This window comes from Nesoenas mayeri (genome assembly GCF_963082525.1).
Source record: "Nesoenas mayeri genome assembly, chromosome: 9".
Lineage (NCBI taxonomy): Eukaryota > Metazoa > Chordata > Aves > Columbiformes > Columbidae > Nesoenas > Nesoenas mayeri.
In genome coordinates, this window is record NC_137557.1 from 4,818,130 (window position 1) to 4,833,511 (window position 15,382).

At 41.0% G+C, this 15,382-nt stretch overlaps 2 protein-coding genes across 2 annotated transcripts; one reads left to right on the forward strand and one right to left on the reverse strand.

Annotated features, from left to right (window-relative positions):
• Nucleotides 1-513: 513 nt before the first annotated feature.
• On the reverse strand, nt 514-9,476 carry LRRC34 (leucine rich repeat containing 34). Its single transcript, XM_080349431.1, has 10 exons — nt 9,305-9,476; nt 8,330-8,451; nt 8,106-8,170; nt 7,555-7,638; nt 5,852-5,980; nt 4,378-4,473; nt 2,564-2,718; nt 2,317-2,472; nt 1,038-1,164; nt 514-747 (listed from the first exon to the last, which is right to left on the reverse strand). Exons 1-10 carry the CDS (start codon nt 9,418-9,420, stop codon nt 544-546), a joined length of 1,254 nt encoding a protein of 417 aa, XP_080205557.1. The 5' UTR covers nt 9,421-9,476; the 3' UTR covers nt 514-543.
• A 1,908-nt stretch (nt 9,477-11,384) lies between these two features.
• On the forward strand, nt 11,385-12,019 carry LRRIQ4 (leucine rich repeats and IQ motif containing 4; the record flags this gene model as incomplete). The annotated part of the gene is given in 3 exon segments (XM_080349687.1): nt 11,385-11,476; nt 11,478-11,636; nt 11,638-12,019. Coding segments are annotated over 3 exon segments (633 nt in total).
• Between the last annotated feature and the right edge of the window lie 3,363 nt (nt 12,020-15,382).

Sequence of the window (15,382 nt, forward strand, 5' to 3'; positions counted from 1 at the left end):
CCTGCCTCTTTATAAGATAAGAAGCCCTTGATAAAAATCCTGATCTGAAAAGGTGTCCTAAACAGAGCAGAACAGGTCAGCTGCTGGGAGTTCAGTTCACGTGTTTGTGCTGCTGCACAAATTGCTCATGTGCCTCTGGTCAGTGACTGTTCTATTCCCTGTTGCTATGAACACCTAGTGTCACTCTTGGTGCACTGCGCCAAGGTGAAAATGATTTTCCTCTTCACATTTCATCACCTGGGAACCCTGGAACTACATCTAACTGTGGTAAGGCAAAGGAGATGGTGTGCAATAGAAATAACTGCAGCAAAATTAATGCCTTTTCATATTAATAGGCTGTTAGTAGCTTGGGCATCTTTAGCAACAAATTTTAGGGTCACTAGTTTGATATTTTTTCTCCAATGCCCCCTTGAGTGTTTTCAGATTCCTTCTAAAGACCCTGAAGAAACAACATGCAGCAACTTTGATACTGATTAATCCATTTTACTAGAAAGCAGATAGGAAAACCTCAAGCACAGGGAGTGCATCGAGCTGCTGCCTCACTCACAGGTTTTCTGAAACAGGTGCAATCGCCAGACTGGCGTTAGCGTCTTTGTCCATCTCCTCCCCAAAACTGGGTGTCCAATAGTAATGCTTCTTGAGGCCATGGGAGAGCTCCGCAAGGCGAATGTGCCCATCCACTTCAAACGGTTCCACATCTGTACAGTTAGGTTTGAGGCGGCCTGTCTGAAGTAATTCTGAATATGCCTGAAATGAATAATAAGAAGAATACGACATATAATATTCCACTTTGACTGCAGTGAAGGCTCTGGAAGATAACACACAATAGGCAAGTAATTGATCATTTCATTATGCTGACATGCAGTGAGTCTCATTACAGCACCACCATATTCTAATAATCTTTTTTTTTTAAAAAGTAAATAAAGTATCTCACTGTATTCACAGACTGCTGTAGTCTTCCCAATTACTGTAAAAACAAATAAGAACAAACAAACAAAAAACAACCTTCTTTGAAGAATTCAGAAGCAAATACTTACCATGCAGGTGGCTTCATCAAATGTGTTCCCCCAGATGTAAATATAAGAAAGTTCTGTGTTTCTTTTCATTGCATCTGAAAGAGCTAAAAGTCCTTTGCCACATATATTGTTGCTTGTTATTGACAACCTAATAAACAAAGGAAATAGTTATGTGAATGTGTGTCAAACCACTGAATTCCCATCCTAATGAAGATTTAACTATGATTTATTATATTTTAATTGTTGTATATGTATATTGAAATGCTATCTTTGTTATTAATAATGCAATTATTTATTTGTATCAAAGCCAGTCCCTACTATAACATTTTTGCAGGTTGCTACAGGCAGTTTGGACTACGGCTTTGTACTATTTCTCAACGCATTTCCATGCCCCGTGCACCCAGGTTGTTCACTATTTTAGTTCTTCAGTGTCAGTGCCTCACTGCAAGGTGACCAGGTCCCATCTCCAGCCTGCTTTGAAGCCCAGGCCTTGGCATTTAGCCAGGCTAAGCTTTGATCTTTGTGGAGCGGCAGTTATTTTTATGTTGGTGAACCTGGAAGGCTTTCAGAGGCACTCAGCAGCCGCCACCTCCTCAGTCTGCTACTTAAAACTAATGGCTTCAGGTAACACCTTTGATCAGCTTTTACATCCTGCCCGCGTGCGGTTTAACGCGGGCTACAAAATACACCCTGATGGAGAGATTACAGTTCTTTTGGGTTCACCTGGAAGCTAACTTAAACAGAGGATTTTCTTAAGTGTTGAAGATGAGAATTGACAGATATAGTGCTTTATGCCTGCATGGAATCTGATTATCTTAAAATTCTGAAGATGTACAGCTTTCGGTTTGTTTTTGTTTATGTGCCACAAGCACCTAGGCTTTAAAGATGCAAAAAGAACTACCAAGATCTAATTGCCTTTCCCCCTCCTTAGAATGACTGTAAAAGCAGTGAATTGCATGTAAGATGAACTGCTACAAAACTGATCTAAGCGTCAGTGCAAAAAAACCCATGTGAAATACAAAACCAAGCATGTCAGGCCACAGAGCAGTGGATACAAGATGGAAAAAAGGCACCTGCCAGTGTCCCAAGACATCTCACAAGCCTTGGGGCCTCTAACACGGCAGGAGATACCAATGCTTAGCAAAGGAATCCCATCCAATCTGATACATTTTTTTCCCTGAGAAGAAAAAATGACCTAAAAAGTTTGGAAACTCCTGACTTGTATTTCGATCAACATCAAAGCACAGAGCTTTGATATCAGTTCAGCCACTGCAAAGTCCAAGTTTCTTATAATACTAACGCCTGAAGAGTGTTGTTGTACGACGCCAAGGCTTCACTCAGGTAGATGGCTCCATCATCTTCTATTCGGTTTGAATTCAGATCTAGGATTTGCAAGGTTTCATTCCATTCTAATAGTTTTGCCAAAAATTTTATACCATCGCAGGTAATTTTATTACTGAAAGAGAAATGAATACATTTTTTTCAAAAGGTGCTAAGAAAATGAGCTCCTAAGGTTAGTCAGGGCTATGTCACTTCATAACTCTTACCAGCTAAGATCAAGGTATCTCAGGGTGGAGTTCATATACAGCGCCTCACACAGTCGCTGTACACCAAAGTTTTTCATTTCATGCTTGCCCAAGTGTAGTTCCAAAAGAGAAGAGTTAATTTTCAGTGTCAGAGCTACATGAACTGTGGTCTCTTCCTAAAAATATACAGTCAGTTTAATTAAGCTTTAGGACTAGATGTGGTCTTCCTTCAGTCAAAGAGAAATGCACAACTAACAGCAAGATTTGGTCGTCAGTATTGTCCTATTTTGCATATCGCAGCTTTGTATTAAAAATAGCCAGGAAACAAAACGTTATGATAATGCACAACATCAGAAAGATCTTTGCATATTTACAGTACTGTATACCTCCCTGCAAATATCAAGAGCATCAATGTTTGAATCAGTATTAAATATACTGATTTGAATCAGTATTAAATATACTGATTTGAATCAGTATTAAATATACTGATTCAAACATTGATGCTCCTGATATTTGCAGGGAGGTATACAGTACTGTAAATATCAAACATCAATGTTTGAATCAGTATGTCTAATGAGTTTTCTTCCTATTCATTGCTCTTAAAAAAATTGAATGTTTGAGTCAGTCTTAATTAACATTAGAAGTATTTTGTTATGACACTAATATATCATTTCATAAAAAGAAACAGGATCACTATGGGAAAAAGTATGTCCTGTCACTGTAAGGCAAAATAAGTTAGTTTTGAAGTTGTGAAATTTAGTGAAAAAAAAGAGAGAGAATATGTTGAGTCAAAAATAAGGAAACAACACAGAAGCCTCAGAAAATGAGAGAGTTGAAGGTGAGAACAATGGCAAATAGTCCGCCACAGATACAGACCAGGCCCTTAGTGGTCTATATTTTCAATAGCAGCAGTTTAAATTGACTTCTACAACTGGGTTTAGATAGATCAAGCCCTGTCCTAGTAGAAGAGAAACAACTAAAAATCTGTTTAAACTGTGAAATTCACTTTTGGGAATTTAGGAAAATCCGGCCTTCATCATACTTTAATTTCGTTATCCTGCCACCAGGAAAATATGGTACCTGTTGCAGACACCTGACAACTGCTGCCAGTCTGCTGAAACACCACTGTGACCAGCTCTAGAGCCGAGACTTCAGCAGGACCAGCCGTGCACACAAGCTGCACGTCTGCAAGCAAAACCCCGCAGCTCCCTGCACCTGCGGTGCTGCCCCCAGCAGCCTTGCAGATTTGCTTTTCCATGCTCAATCATTTTGGAAGGTTTGTCTTTTTTTCCCAACTAATGCACTGCAGATTTTACATGGATGAGGTTCATTCACTTGTTAAATTCATGCTTCAAGTGAAAGAACAAAACCGCACAGCATAGTGAATGTGGCTTGTTGTTGAAGTGCGCCTTTCTTCTTCAGGCTGTGGGCTCTGGTATCGCACTGCTCAGATAAACAAGAGTCCTTTGTTCTTCCCCTCATTTCCTGCTAAGCAGCATTTCTTCCTCTGTTTACTGAATGACACATAAAACTCTCCATGCTCTAACAGCAGAAGGAATACCTGGCCCTCCAATAACAAGCTGTCTCCATTAGCCTATTATTTAACAAATGCATTATGTACCAAGAAAGACATTTTTAAAAAATTAACCTTCTAGTTAAACAGGGGCAGCCTATGACTGCACAAAACTTGGCACAGAAAGAGAAAGAAATATCTCTTCAGCTATTTACTTCACAAGGAAACCCAGAGAGCCGTGTAGTCCAGCTGGCCATAAATACATCAGTACTGACTTACGCTTCTCTCTTTGCTGAGCTGACACTACGGTCGACTTACATACCCTTTGGCTGTGTAGTAAAGGACGATTTAGGTTTATTGCTTTGACTGACTGGTTCAGATTCAGGGCTGTTGCCAGGGCTATTAGACACTCCGTATCCTAGAAATGAAAATAAATAAACTCTTACGAGAAACTTGTCCAATGTATAGATCAAGCTACCAAATTACCGTGGCTTCTCAGAACTGATTGTCAGAAGATCAAAAATATCAAATAGGTTCATATTTGAAATACTATTATTTCTGACTCCATGAACTCTGGAGAAATGCAAGTGCAGTAGACATGTGCTTACAGACACATAATGTATTTTCTGATCATACCAATATCAACTCCCCATGGAATAACAGAGAGGAATTAGACTAAGAAGTACAAATGACTAGGAAATTTGCAACTCAGAAAATAAGAAGCAAGAATAATGCATCTCAAAGATCCTTGTCCATTTAATTGATTCTGTATCTTGGTTTTCCTGATGTATGAAGCAAAGTCAGCTTGTGTGTGTTCCCTAAAGTCTTTGGTAAAGGTAAATTGATACTGAATGTGAATAATATGATACAGAGAAGTGAGAGTCTAGAATGCAGGCCAATTCAGATTTTTTTTTAAATTTTCTTCTAGTTTGCTCACTAATTTATATTTATGTTACTTTCCAATTAGGCTGGTCTACACCCAAAGTCATTTAATTTTAAACGAACTCTCTATCCTCTCTACCAAGCAGATACGTGTTAAGCTTTCAAATAAATCCTACACTGGCTACACTTCCCTTGTTTGTGTATTCATAACACCCTTCACGCTTTCTGCGAGGTATTCCCCCTTCTTAGTTTAGGAGCAAATGCTGTAATTCCAGGAACAAATACAGGCTTTTAAAAGTCATCCACAGGTTTTTCCTGGCTAGAGTGGGAAGCGCGCTGCATTAACCCATTGCTACCCCACTGACTTTCCCTGTGCACTGTATAAGTCTCAGCACTCGATTTTAGGAGGCGGCAAGTTGTCTAAGATCAAACTGGGTGCCCTTCTACTTAATTCAGCACTGTTGTGCTCATGTCCTTTATGGATTGAGCTCTGATCGGAGCAAGAGAGCTCTGGGACTGGATGACTTACAGGTGTTATAGCCCTGCACACTTTAGAAGGAAAAGAAGCTCCAGGGCATAAAAAGTCCTTTCTTCAACAAGAATTACACAAGACTTAGCAAAACCAAAAACTAACAGCAGAAACAAACCTTGGGAAATGGGAAAGCCAAGCACTTGAATTCCCAGGGACATAGTGGGTCTAATATATATCATAAGCTACGACTTCACAGGTGTTTTCTGCAACATGCCTTTCCAAGTATGCATTGCAATTTTAAATATTGTTTTACTTCAAGCTAGCAAAAAATGCAAAATCAATGGCAACAGATGGCATTTTCCCTTAATTAAGTACTGCAGGACCTTTGTCATATCCTTGAAAGACTATATGTCATTGCTGATAATTTTACTGGGTTACTCACCAAATCACAGTCTCCAAGATCCAGCCTCTCTAAGGTTGAATTAGATGATAGCATTGTAGCAAAGGCGAGCCCACCTTGTCTTCCTATTTTGTTTCCAGTCATTCTCAAATATTGAAGTGTTTTATTCTTCTAGAAAAAAATAAAAAATAAAATCAATGTCTTTGAAATGGCCTGAAAAACAACACTGTCCTTTTTCCTGTGAATCCTGCTGGTTGTCACACAGACAAAACATCCCTCCACAAGAAACGTGTCTAAGTGATAACACTGACTAAGCAGTTGGCTCAGGCTCCCCATAGTGGAACCAAATGTAGGAGAGTCTGGAAACAAAACTTGAGCATTTGAAAACTTTTGTTTCTCCCAAGTTCACAAATTCACATTCATGAAAATAATCCAGGCAGATATTTCTGCCTAAACTGGCAGCTAAAGTGCAAATTATCTCAAAATTATTTAGATCTAGTAAGTGTATTTTAAACAAAAATATAATTTTTCTTTCTTTTTCAGAGGCTTTTAAACCACATGACCAGCCAAAGCTCAACAAAGCTGGTTGACCTCAGCAGCATGATGTGGTGCAGAGTCAAATCAATATGTAAGTCTTTGCAGGGCTGGAGACTTCACTGGCAGTATAAAGTTCTGATCAGAGGTTGAGAAAAGTCAGCATATTTCCCCTCACCCCCCACAGAATTTCAACAGATATTAAATATCAATTCATCTGTTAAAGCGTTAAATGCAATGCAGAGCAGTTTTGTAATTTTAATTCCTCAGTACCACCATGATCACAACTTCAATTCCTCAGTACCACCATGATCACTCATTACCAGAGATTATCACAGAATCATAGAGTCCCAGGTTGGAAGGGACAACAAGGATCACCTGGTCCAACCTTTCTTGGAAAAAACATGGTCTAGACAAGGTGGCCCTGCACACTGTCCAGCTGAATCTTAAAACTGTTCAACATCGGGGAATTATTAAGTAAGAGATTACAAAACAAGTAGTAGTGTGAGCAGCAGAAGCTTTTTCAGCCAAAGGGTTGGCAGGTTGCTCAGCAAACCCAGCAGATGCTGCTGGGGGGCTGCACAAGCAGCTTTGAGGGTTTTTTGCAAGCCTGGTGTTGTACAATCTCCTGTACAGCCTCAGCATTCTGGAGGTATGTCACAGTGAGCTGAAATCAGTTCAGAGTTCAAAGACTATGAGGGAGGAAGAAAGAGCTCGCGTCTCATTTCACAAACACAACAAATCTTACACACAAGCCTCATTTCCTTGGCAAACCACATTAAAAATAACAAACATGTTTTTATGTTGCTGCTGCTGTAAGGCAAAGTTTTGAAAACACATCTCCAGACATCTTGAATCAAGATAAATATTGACATCAAGACACAGGCAAATTTAATACAATTTTTAAAAAGTTATGGCATTTTATATCCTATAGCATAGCATTTTTCACACAGAAAAATCCAGCTGTGATAGTTGTGATCATTAAGTGTTAATAGCAGCACAGCGCAACTTTCTCATGTGTGAAATCTGATTCCTGAAGAGTGCCCTGGGAAAACAAGCCATCCCTGTGATAAAGCAAAATGCTGAACGGACTGAGGACAGAGGGCCCTTTGAGCCAGCGCTGATGTTGGCAGCACAGCCAGTACTGCTCATCAAAAGCAAAAATATCAAACTGGATGCCAATGTCTAAAATCTCCCAGACACATACTCACACGGAGTGCTTCTGCTATCAGCACCGCTCCCCTTGTGCCAATATCATTAAGCATCAGGTTCAGGTACCGCAGAGTGGAGTTGTTCTAAGGAACAAACAAAGCAGAAAGCACTGAAACTTCTTTCCACAGCATGCCTACATTTTTCCAAAATGTTATATCATACACATACTTAAAACCTCTGTTTGCTGCATTTCAGGCAGCCCTTGATTTGGAGATGTGGTTAAAGAATGCCAAAATAAGTGAGATTATGATGGAAAGGCTTACAGAAGCCACCATGTGCTCAGCATGACCAAACAAGGCCAGTGGTCAAGCTCAGCTGCAGATCCTCAGACATTTTGTGAACTCAATGCCCCCCCTGAGTTCCAGGAAGATTTATAAATCTCCCCAGAGAATGCAATCTGAGATTCTAGTGGGATGGATTTGGATGTGAAAGTCAAAATGAATGGAATTTTGCCAAACCAAAGCATTCTTGTCTCAAATTTACCACAGATAAACATTATCAGAGCCAAAAAAAATTACAAGTTGCTGAATGATAAACATAATTTTGTCACCTCCAGGAATTTTGCCATGTGCTTTCCTCCAGCATCAGTCAATACATTAAACCTAAGATCCAAACCTGAAAAAGATGAAGAATGAAGAAAGTGACAGATGCATATCTACAATTAATTGATCTCTAAACAAAAAGAAATGAAGACAAACTAAGGCTGAAATCAAGACTACTTATGTTTTCTCAAATTCACAAGGCAATGTCAAACATACCTGAAAAAAAACTTACCTGTAATAAATGCCATGTTGTGTAAGACAGAAGTGAGAGCTTGAAGATCGTCATCTGTAACTCTTTGCACAGGCACTAGACGATTATTTCCAGCTATTTTTATTGTGATCCCATTTGACCATCTGACATAACACCAAAATGTAAACACACGGGGAGAAGTACAACAACAGGGAAAAATTAATTCTCTCTCCAGATAAGAAGTGTACCCACACTTGCCCTCCCTGCTGCATTTGCATGCAGTTAACTGCTGCCACTGCCTTTGGTAACACCACAACAGATGTGATTCAAGCTGTACCTCAGCACTGTCCTTTTTGATACTCTAAAAAGCACACATGCACAGAAAGCAGCAAGAAGCAAGATGAGGGGAAGGCAGATAGAAATAAAGACTGTCTTAGAGGTTACCTTATCATCTCCTTTTTACTTGTTCCCTTTATTTACTTTCTCCTGCCCTCAGAATCAAAACCTACCACAAACCATTTCCCTACACTGTACTTCTCAGGTTTTCTCTCCAAAGGACAATTAGCTTTGATTCCAGGAGCATCCCTGAGAGGAAGCCCTGCCCTGCCACAGAATGAGAGTGAGTTTTGGTGGTCAGAGTCACTCCAGGGAAGCATTACCAGCTGGAAGCTAATGGATGCAGCTGAGGCTTTTTAAACAGGAGCGAGACAAAAGGCAGGGAGTTAGAATGACTAGATACTGGGTTTGGCTTCTCCAAGGGACACAAAGGCACCATCCTGTACATTTTTCACTTTTTTTGATTTCTCTGCTTGTAAAGCTGCCCAGAAAGGATATATAGCTACAAACTTCTGCCAAGATGTCAAAATGAGTCAAACCAGAACTTCAGCAGTAAATGCTAAGTATGATTTGAGTTTAGGCCTGAAACTGTATGAACTTCCTCATTGTTCAGTTCCTAGTCCTGCTATCTTGTTTAAAGTTTTCAGAGCATCTGAAACATGCTGTTTATTATTTCCTTACGTTTCATCATTTTTATCAGCTTCCTGAAGCATGTGAGCAACGAAGGGGTTTTCAGATTGGCCCAAGTTTTGGCAGGCCTGCACATACTGCTGGTGAAGATTTGGACTAAGTGACATGACCTGCTAGAAAACAAAACAAAGTGTTAGTGCATTGTTAGGGCAGCCTAGCAACATCACCCTGGACCCAAGTGCTGTTCTGCCGGGCTCTGCATAACAATAAAAATGGGCTTGGTCTGAAATGGTTACAACACTTGGAAGAGATACAGAGAGACAGGAAAAATGGAGGAAAAAAATGCAGATTTGTGGATATGTTTCTAGTCTGCCATTGCGTAGGATCTGAGCTAATATTCGTACACGTAGGTCCTTTTTCCCCATAAAGCAGTGGGGTCCCCAACCTCCGCAGGCCTACCTGAGCAATGAATGCCTGCGTTCTCTCTCCGGGCTGCTCCAAGGTTAAGAATGTTTGGTCACAGAGCCCATCTCCAAGGAGAATACCCTGAGGGAAGGCAGCCAGGTCCTGGCACAAGGCCCCATGGCTGTGGTGTGGCAGCCAGTGCAGTGGAGACATAGCCACATATGTGGTGCCAGCTGCAGAGGGGAGATTTGGCAGCTTACCCCAGAGTATTTACTTAGTGGTCTGCCCATGGTCTCCAAGGAGCCTTTGCAAAAATTTCCGTGGTTACACGGATTAGCAGCCACTTCAAAGGTGCCTGTGCTGGTCCTTTCCATGGAATAAATCCTTCTGCCAGCTTCACCACCCCAGGAGGGGGTGAGCTGGGGCAGCACATTCTCCTGTCCGACAGCATGTAGGGCTTGCTCCCAAATACTGAACTCAGGGCCAATGAAAATAAAATTATCTCAGGCAAAATCTAAATTAGACAGGTAAGCCCAGCACAAATGTCTACCTGTGGTGGTTGCTCAGTTCTTTTTCCTCATCCTGGTGACACCTGGAAACCACCCATCTCTGGAAACATGACATCCTCTTGGCATGGTTATGGCAGCATAGAAAAGGGCATCAGTGGGAGACGACTGACAGCTGTCTCTTGATCTCCACTTTCTCATCATTCCCTAAATGCCAGCTGAAAGGTTTCTACTGTTCAGACATCAGGGGCTGGTCAGGTAGTCACCACTTTCCACCTGTTGCTTCTTCGTTATCAGCAAGACAACTTCACGGGTTATCAAATATCAGATTCACTGGCATTTCTTTGGCTCAGAAACCACTAAGTTACAGAAGAAAGTGCCACCTTTTTGCAGTAAGACTCTTCCAGTTTTTCAATCAGCATTGCTGAAGACAGACCTCAGTCAGTGTTTGTAAATACAGGCCTTAAAGACTCAAGGAGGTTGTTTTGTCCAGCTTCCCTGACATCACAAGGTCACCCTCTGAATTTGGCGGTTGGGGCAACTTTGGGATGCACTGGGATTCAAAGATATGGTCCCACTGTATTTACTGCAGGATTTGATCTTAGCAAACACAAGCAGCTTTTTGCAGGGGTACAACTGAGACTAGAATGTGTTCCTAAATGCTGAATTCTTACCATAATTATTTAGCGTAGGAAGGTCTTCAAGTGCTGTTCATTTCTACTTATTTTCTTTGCTGAAATTAAAAATAAGGAGTGTCAGTAGAGCCAGAAGGCCAGCGAGACTCTCACTGCCCTAAAGCCAACTCTTGGTTTTGAGGGTGACCACACTGAGACCGCAAAAGAAATACCAGTGAATGAAGCGCCAGAGAATGAAGCCTGTTCTCCGACACGTCACAGGAGATTTTTTTATTGATTCAGCTAAACCATCTCACCAGAGGCCTCGAATCTAGAATATCTGGAAGAGCTGCATGTGGAAACAAACACAACCGTAAGCATCCCTAGAGACATGAATTGCCTGAGGCACATGTAGATCCTCTACTTGGATCAAAATCACACACAGGACCCATATGAGGAACTGAAATATCTTCTGAACTTAAATCTAAGTATTATAACCACCCCCTCTCCTGTATTTCACTGCCAGTTATCAGCAAGTTGCAGCCCCTTTATCAGCTCAAGCTCTTGCATGAAATCCTAGAGTGGATCTGTGAATATGTCAATCACATGGAACTGCTTGCTCTTTCTGACAATAATCTCAAGTGTCTGCCGAAAGAAATAGTGAACCTGACAAAGCTCAAATTTACCTCCAAAAAAATAAAGACTTGAAAGTTTTCCCAAGGAACTTTGTCATATTGCTAATTTAGAAATAACGTATATGCAACAAAATCTAATCAGTCTCATCCCAGAAGAGAGAGGATTTTTGACAAAGTCAGTTAAGCTATTTTTAGCTTTTAATAACTTATCCTCCATTCCTCCTACACTGCCAGAAGCTGGCTGTGCTGGATCTGCCTCATAATCTCCTGCACAAGCTCCCCACAGGTTTGAAGAGTTTCACTGAAATGAGAATATCCAGACTGCCTGCTAACAGCCTGGAGAAGATCCCACACCAGATCTGCTGCTTGCCATCCCTCTCCCCTGTTTATCCGAGGAACACCCAACTGCACACAGTACCTGGGTCCTTCACCAGATTAACCAGTGTCAGGATACTAGATCTGAGTGAAAATTGCTTTGACGAGATTCCTAAAGGAACATGCACCATGAAAAATCTGGAAGTCTTGGCTCTGGATGGCAGTCAGATGCAGAGGTATTTGTTGCTTTGTGGTTTAGTTTTATCAATACCTCGCTTTTGCAAAATCTAAGCTCTTCATTACAACTGTCACCTTTCCCTACTACCGTGAAAAGGCATGTTCCACCTGGTGTGCACCTGAGCCTGCATTACTCGTTATCACTGACATCTGAGTATTCAGACAGAAAAAGCAAGAACATGAAAAGACCAACCTTTGCGTTGGATCATAAAGATAAAATACTGACTGGAGGGACTGCTTCAGTTTTTTGCATTTTTTTTCTGTGTATGCTGGAAAATAAGAGCTGCATTTACATAGAATCAGTCACAAACTAAAACAGAGCAGCAGGCAACTAACAAATGGATGTGATATTGTTAATGCCTTTAAGATCATTAACATTTGCTGTTCATTTGATAATGAACAATTTTGCACCCTAAAGTGTAACAGTATTCATGGAACATACTCTAGGGCTCAGAACACACCTTCCTTTTTATATAATGTAGCATTTCCAAGATTTTCACTTGTGCAGTTTTCTTCTGGAAGGTTACATTTACAGAAGTAGTAATTTATGCAAAAGAATCACTTTCAGATTTCATTCCTTTAAATCACTCTCCCCTGCACTGTGTGTTCAAAGGAAACAAAGCAGCAGACAAATGTTTCTGCTAAGAAATAAAATTAACCCCATAAGAAATCTTTCCAGCAGAGGAAACAAGATGGATTTTTTGGACAAAATTTCCACCGTACCGTGAGGTACAATGTTATATTAATAAGCAGAATATTCTGTGTTCATCCATCAACAGCAATGCATCTCCACAGCTGGAGATTTTTCCCTAAAAACAAAATCCCAAAGACTACTGTTCAATTGTCATACTGTATCTTTTTAATGATTCTGTTTAGGTATCTATGAGGTGAAAGAACGGACAAATTTGAAATGCCTTACCCTACCTGAGAACCTACCCAGCATCTTTCCAAAAGAAATCTTTCTCCTAGAGTCATCAGAGAGACTATACCTGGGACAAAATAAAGGAATTACATTCACAGTTCTGCAGAAGACATGAGCAAATCGCAGGTAGGAGTGATAGAAGGGGGAAGATCTTTTTCTGATGCAACATAGCACTTCTGTGGACTTCAGCCGCTCCCAAAAGCAGGACTGAAGGTTCTCCTAATCTCTTAAGGTACATGGTACAGCACCAGAGCTGTCAGAATAGGAATCATATCAAAACTCTGTGTCTGAAACTCATGTTGTCTTTGTGTTTAGTAGATATTCCCAGGGTAGTATTAGTTATTTAATGAGCTTTATATTGAGAAATGATCAATACCTTGATTGGAAATATGGAGGAGGATTCTAGGTAGTCAGAACATATGCACTTATATCAGAACCTGCATTACCACCCTGCCTTTCAGAGGTGTAAAAAGCTGTTTTGAAAGTATCTCTACACTTTTGCAAAACTGTTCACTGATGTTTTGACAATCTGTAGTTAGAGTATTTTGACTGACTGCAAGCTGTCAAATCCTTAGTGTTATAGCTCATCTCTCAGATAGCCTGGCGACAGTTTGTAAAACATCTGTGTATGGCAGGCTTATTTGAAAGCAGAGAGGATGCAATATTCTGCAACTGTTCTGGGTCCTGGCACGTCTTAACACCTTTGTTACTCAAAACAGTCAGGACCAACTCTCCTTACTATAATTCTAGCATGTCAAATTTATATACAGCCATGTCCTTTCACAGCACTTTACAGAGAGCTGTGCTTACTCCTTAAACCCCTCCAGAGTTTTATTTGCAGCATCCATAAAGCACAGAGCTGGACTAAGGTAGACCACTGTGCAGACTTTAAAATACACAAGTGGGTGGATCAGAACCCTTTATTTAGTTTAACTGGTCAGAACTGCAGTCCTGCTCTTGTTCACCGAGTTGTCTCGGAGAAGGTGGTGGCATCCTGAAGCAGGTGGCGAAGGCAACATCACTGAGATCCAGCTCTTCCTAGAGCTCCACCTCCAGGCAGTGCTCTCCGAATGCCGCAGCTACATCTGCATCCAGGGCAGGGATCTTATTTGTTTGGCTCTTGAATCAATTGATACTGAAATCTCATCAACATGCTTGTTGGCAGGAGAGTGCTGTGAGTGTAGAAAAGCAGGATGGGTCAGTTTTGGTTTTCCATTCTACTACATGACTGATGCTTTTCGATTGTTTGGAGGTGTCTTACAAAATTTTTTTTCACTTTAAGTGAAGACAAAGAGGAACAGAGACAAGGGATGATTCAGAGACTAAGAAGGAGGCAATCACTGGAAGTAAGAGCTTTTTGGGAAGATTGGCAGATAAACATGACATTTAGTAGAGGGATTTAATAAAAGGTTTTTAGTGGCACAACAGGTATGACGGAACCAGAGGGCAAATGACTGAGAAAGGGATCAGCAGCAAATGGAGAGGTTGCCAACAGTGAGTCCATAATACGCTCTGGAGCTGAGAAGAAACCCAACTATTACTATATGACAAAGAAAAACTCCAACACTGAAATCCAGTTCAGTCAGTAAGATTACAACAGATACCAGACATTAAACATGGCCTAGCTACTTTGCTGAATTAGAGAGAGGTCCAAATGAGAAAGGACTGATTCACAGAGATTCTCACAGAACAGTTAAAGGATTAATTTCCCAGTTGGACCAAAGGCAGAGTCACAGGAAGGCGAGTGATGAAGAGATTGGTGTTCTGCTGTTAAACAGAGATGATGGTACTTCCACATTAGAATAACTCTTGAGTCACTCCTTGAAAGTCTCTCTTGTTATCCCTGTATGAAACAGGGGCTCTTTGCTTCATTTCAGAGGTTGAAGAACTCTGTAGAAAATAACTGATCCCACACTGCAGCAATTCCCTGTGACTGCTGGCCAAGACACTCCAGTTCATCACATTTCTCAGAGCTGGGGCAGCCAAGTGCACTTTTCAATTGAAACCGGGAAATCCATAGAGACCCTCACATGAAATCATGAATTAAATGATCAAGAGGTATCAGCACAGCATGGTCAGCTGATGGTTGTAGCCCCTGATCAGCCAGAAGCTCATGTTGGAAGGGTTACCCAGACTGAAGGCTGAATGTTGATCTGCACCTGCATGGCAGAACTTGCTGAGTGAGGTCCTGGAAAGTGAGGAAAGTGCAACTGAATGATGCCATTGTGCCTCTCCTCCAGGAGGTTGCTGTAGCATGTAGATACACTCAGGGCTAATTGAGCAGCACTTTATCCCTCAAGCTGCCTCAGGATTTCTCTAAGACTCACTCAGTGGGCAGATCTAATGCCTTTACTTCCTAAAATACCTTACCAATGAATAATCCCACAGCAGTCTTTGAGCTCACATATGGGTTAACATGCTTCATGACACAAGTGACTATGCCAGAATTTGGCTCTGTATTAAGCAAACACAATAAAACGCCAAATAAGAGGTTA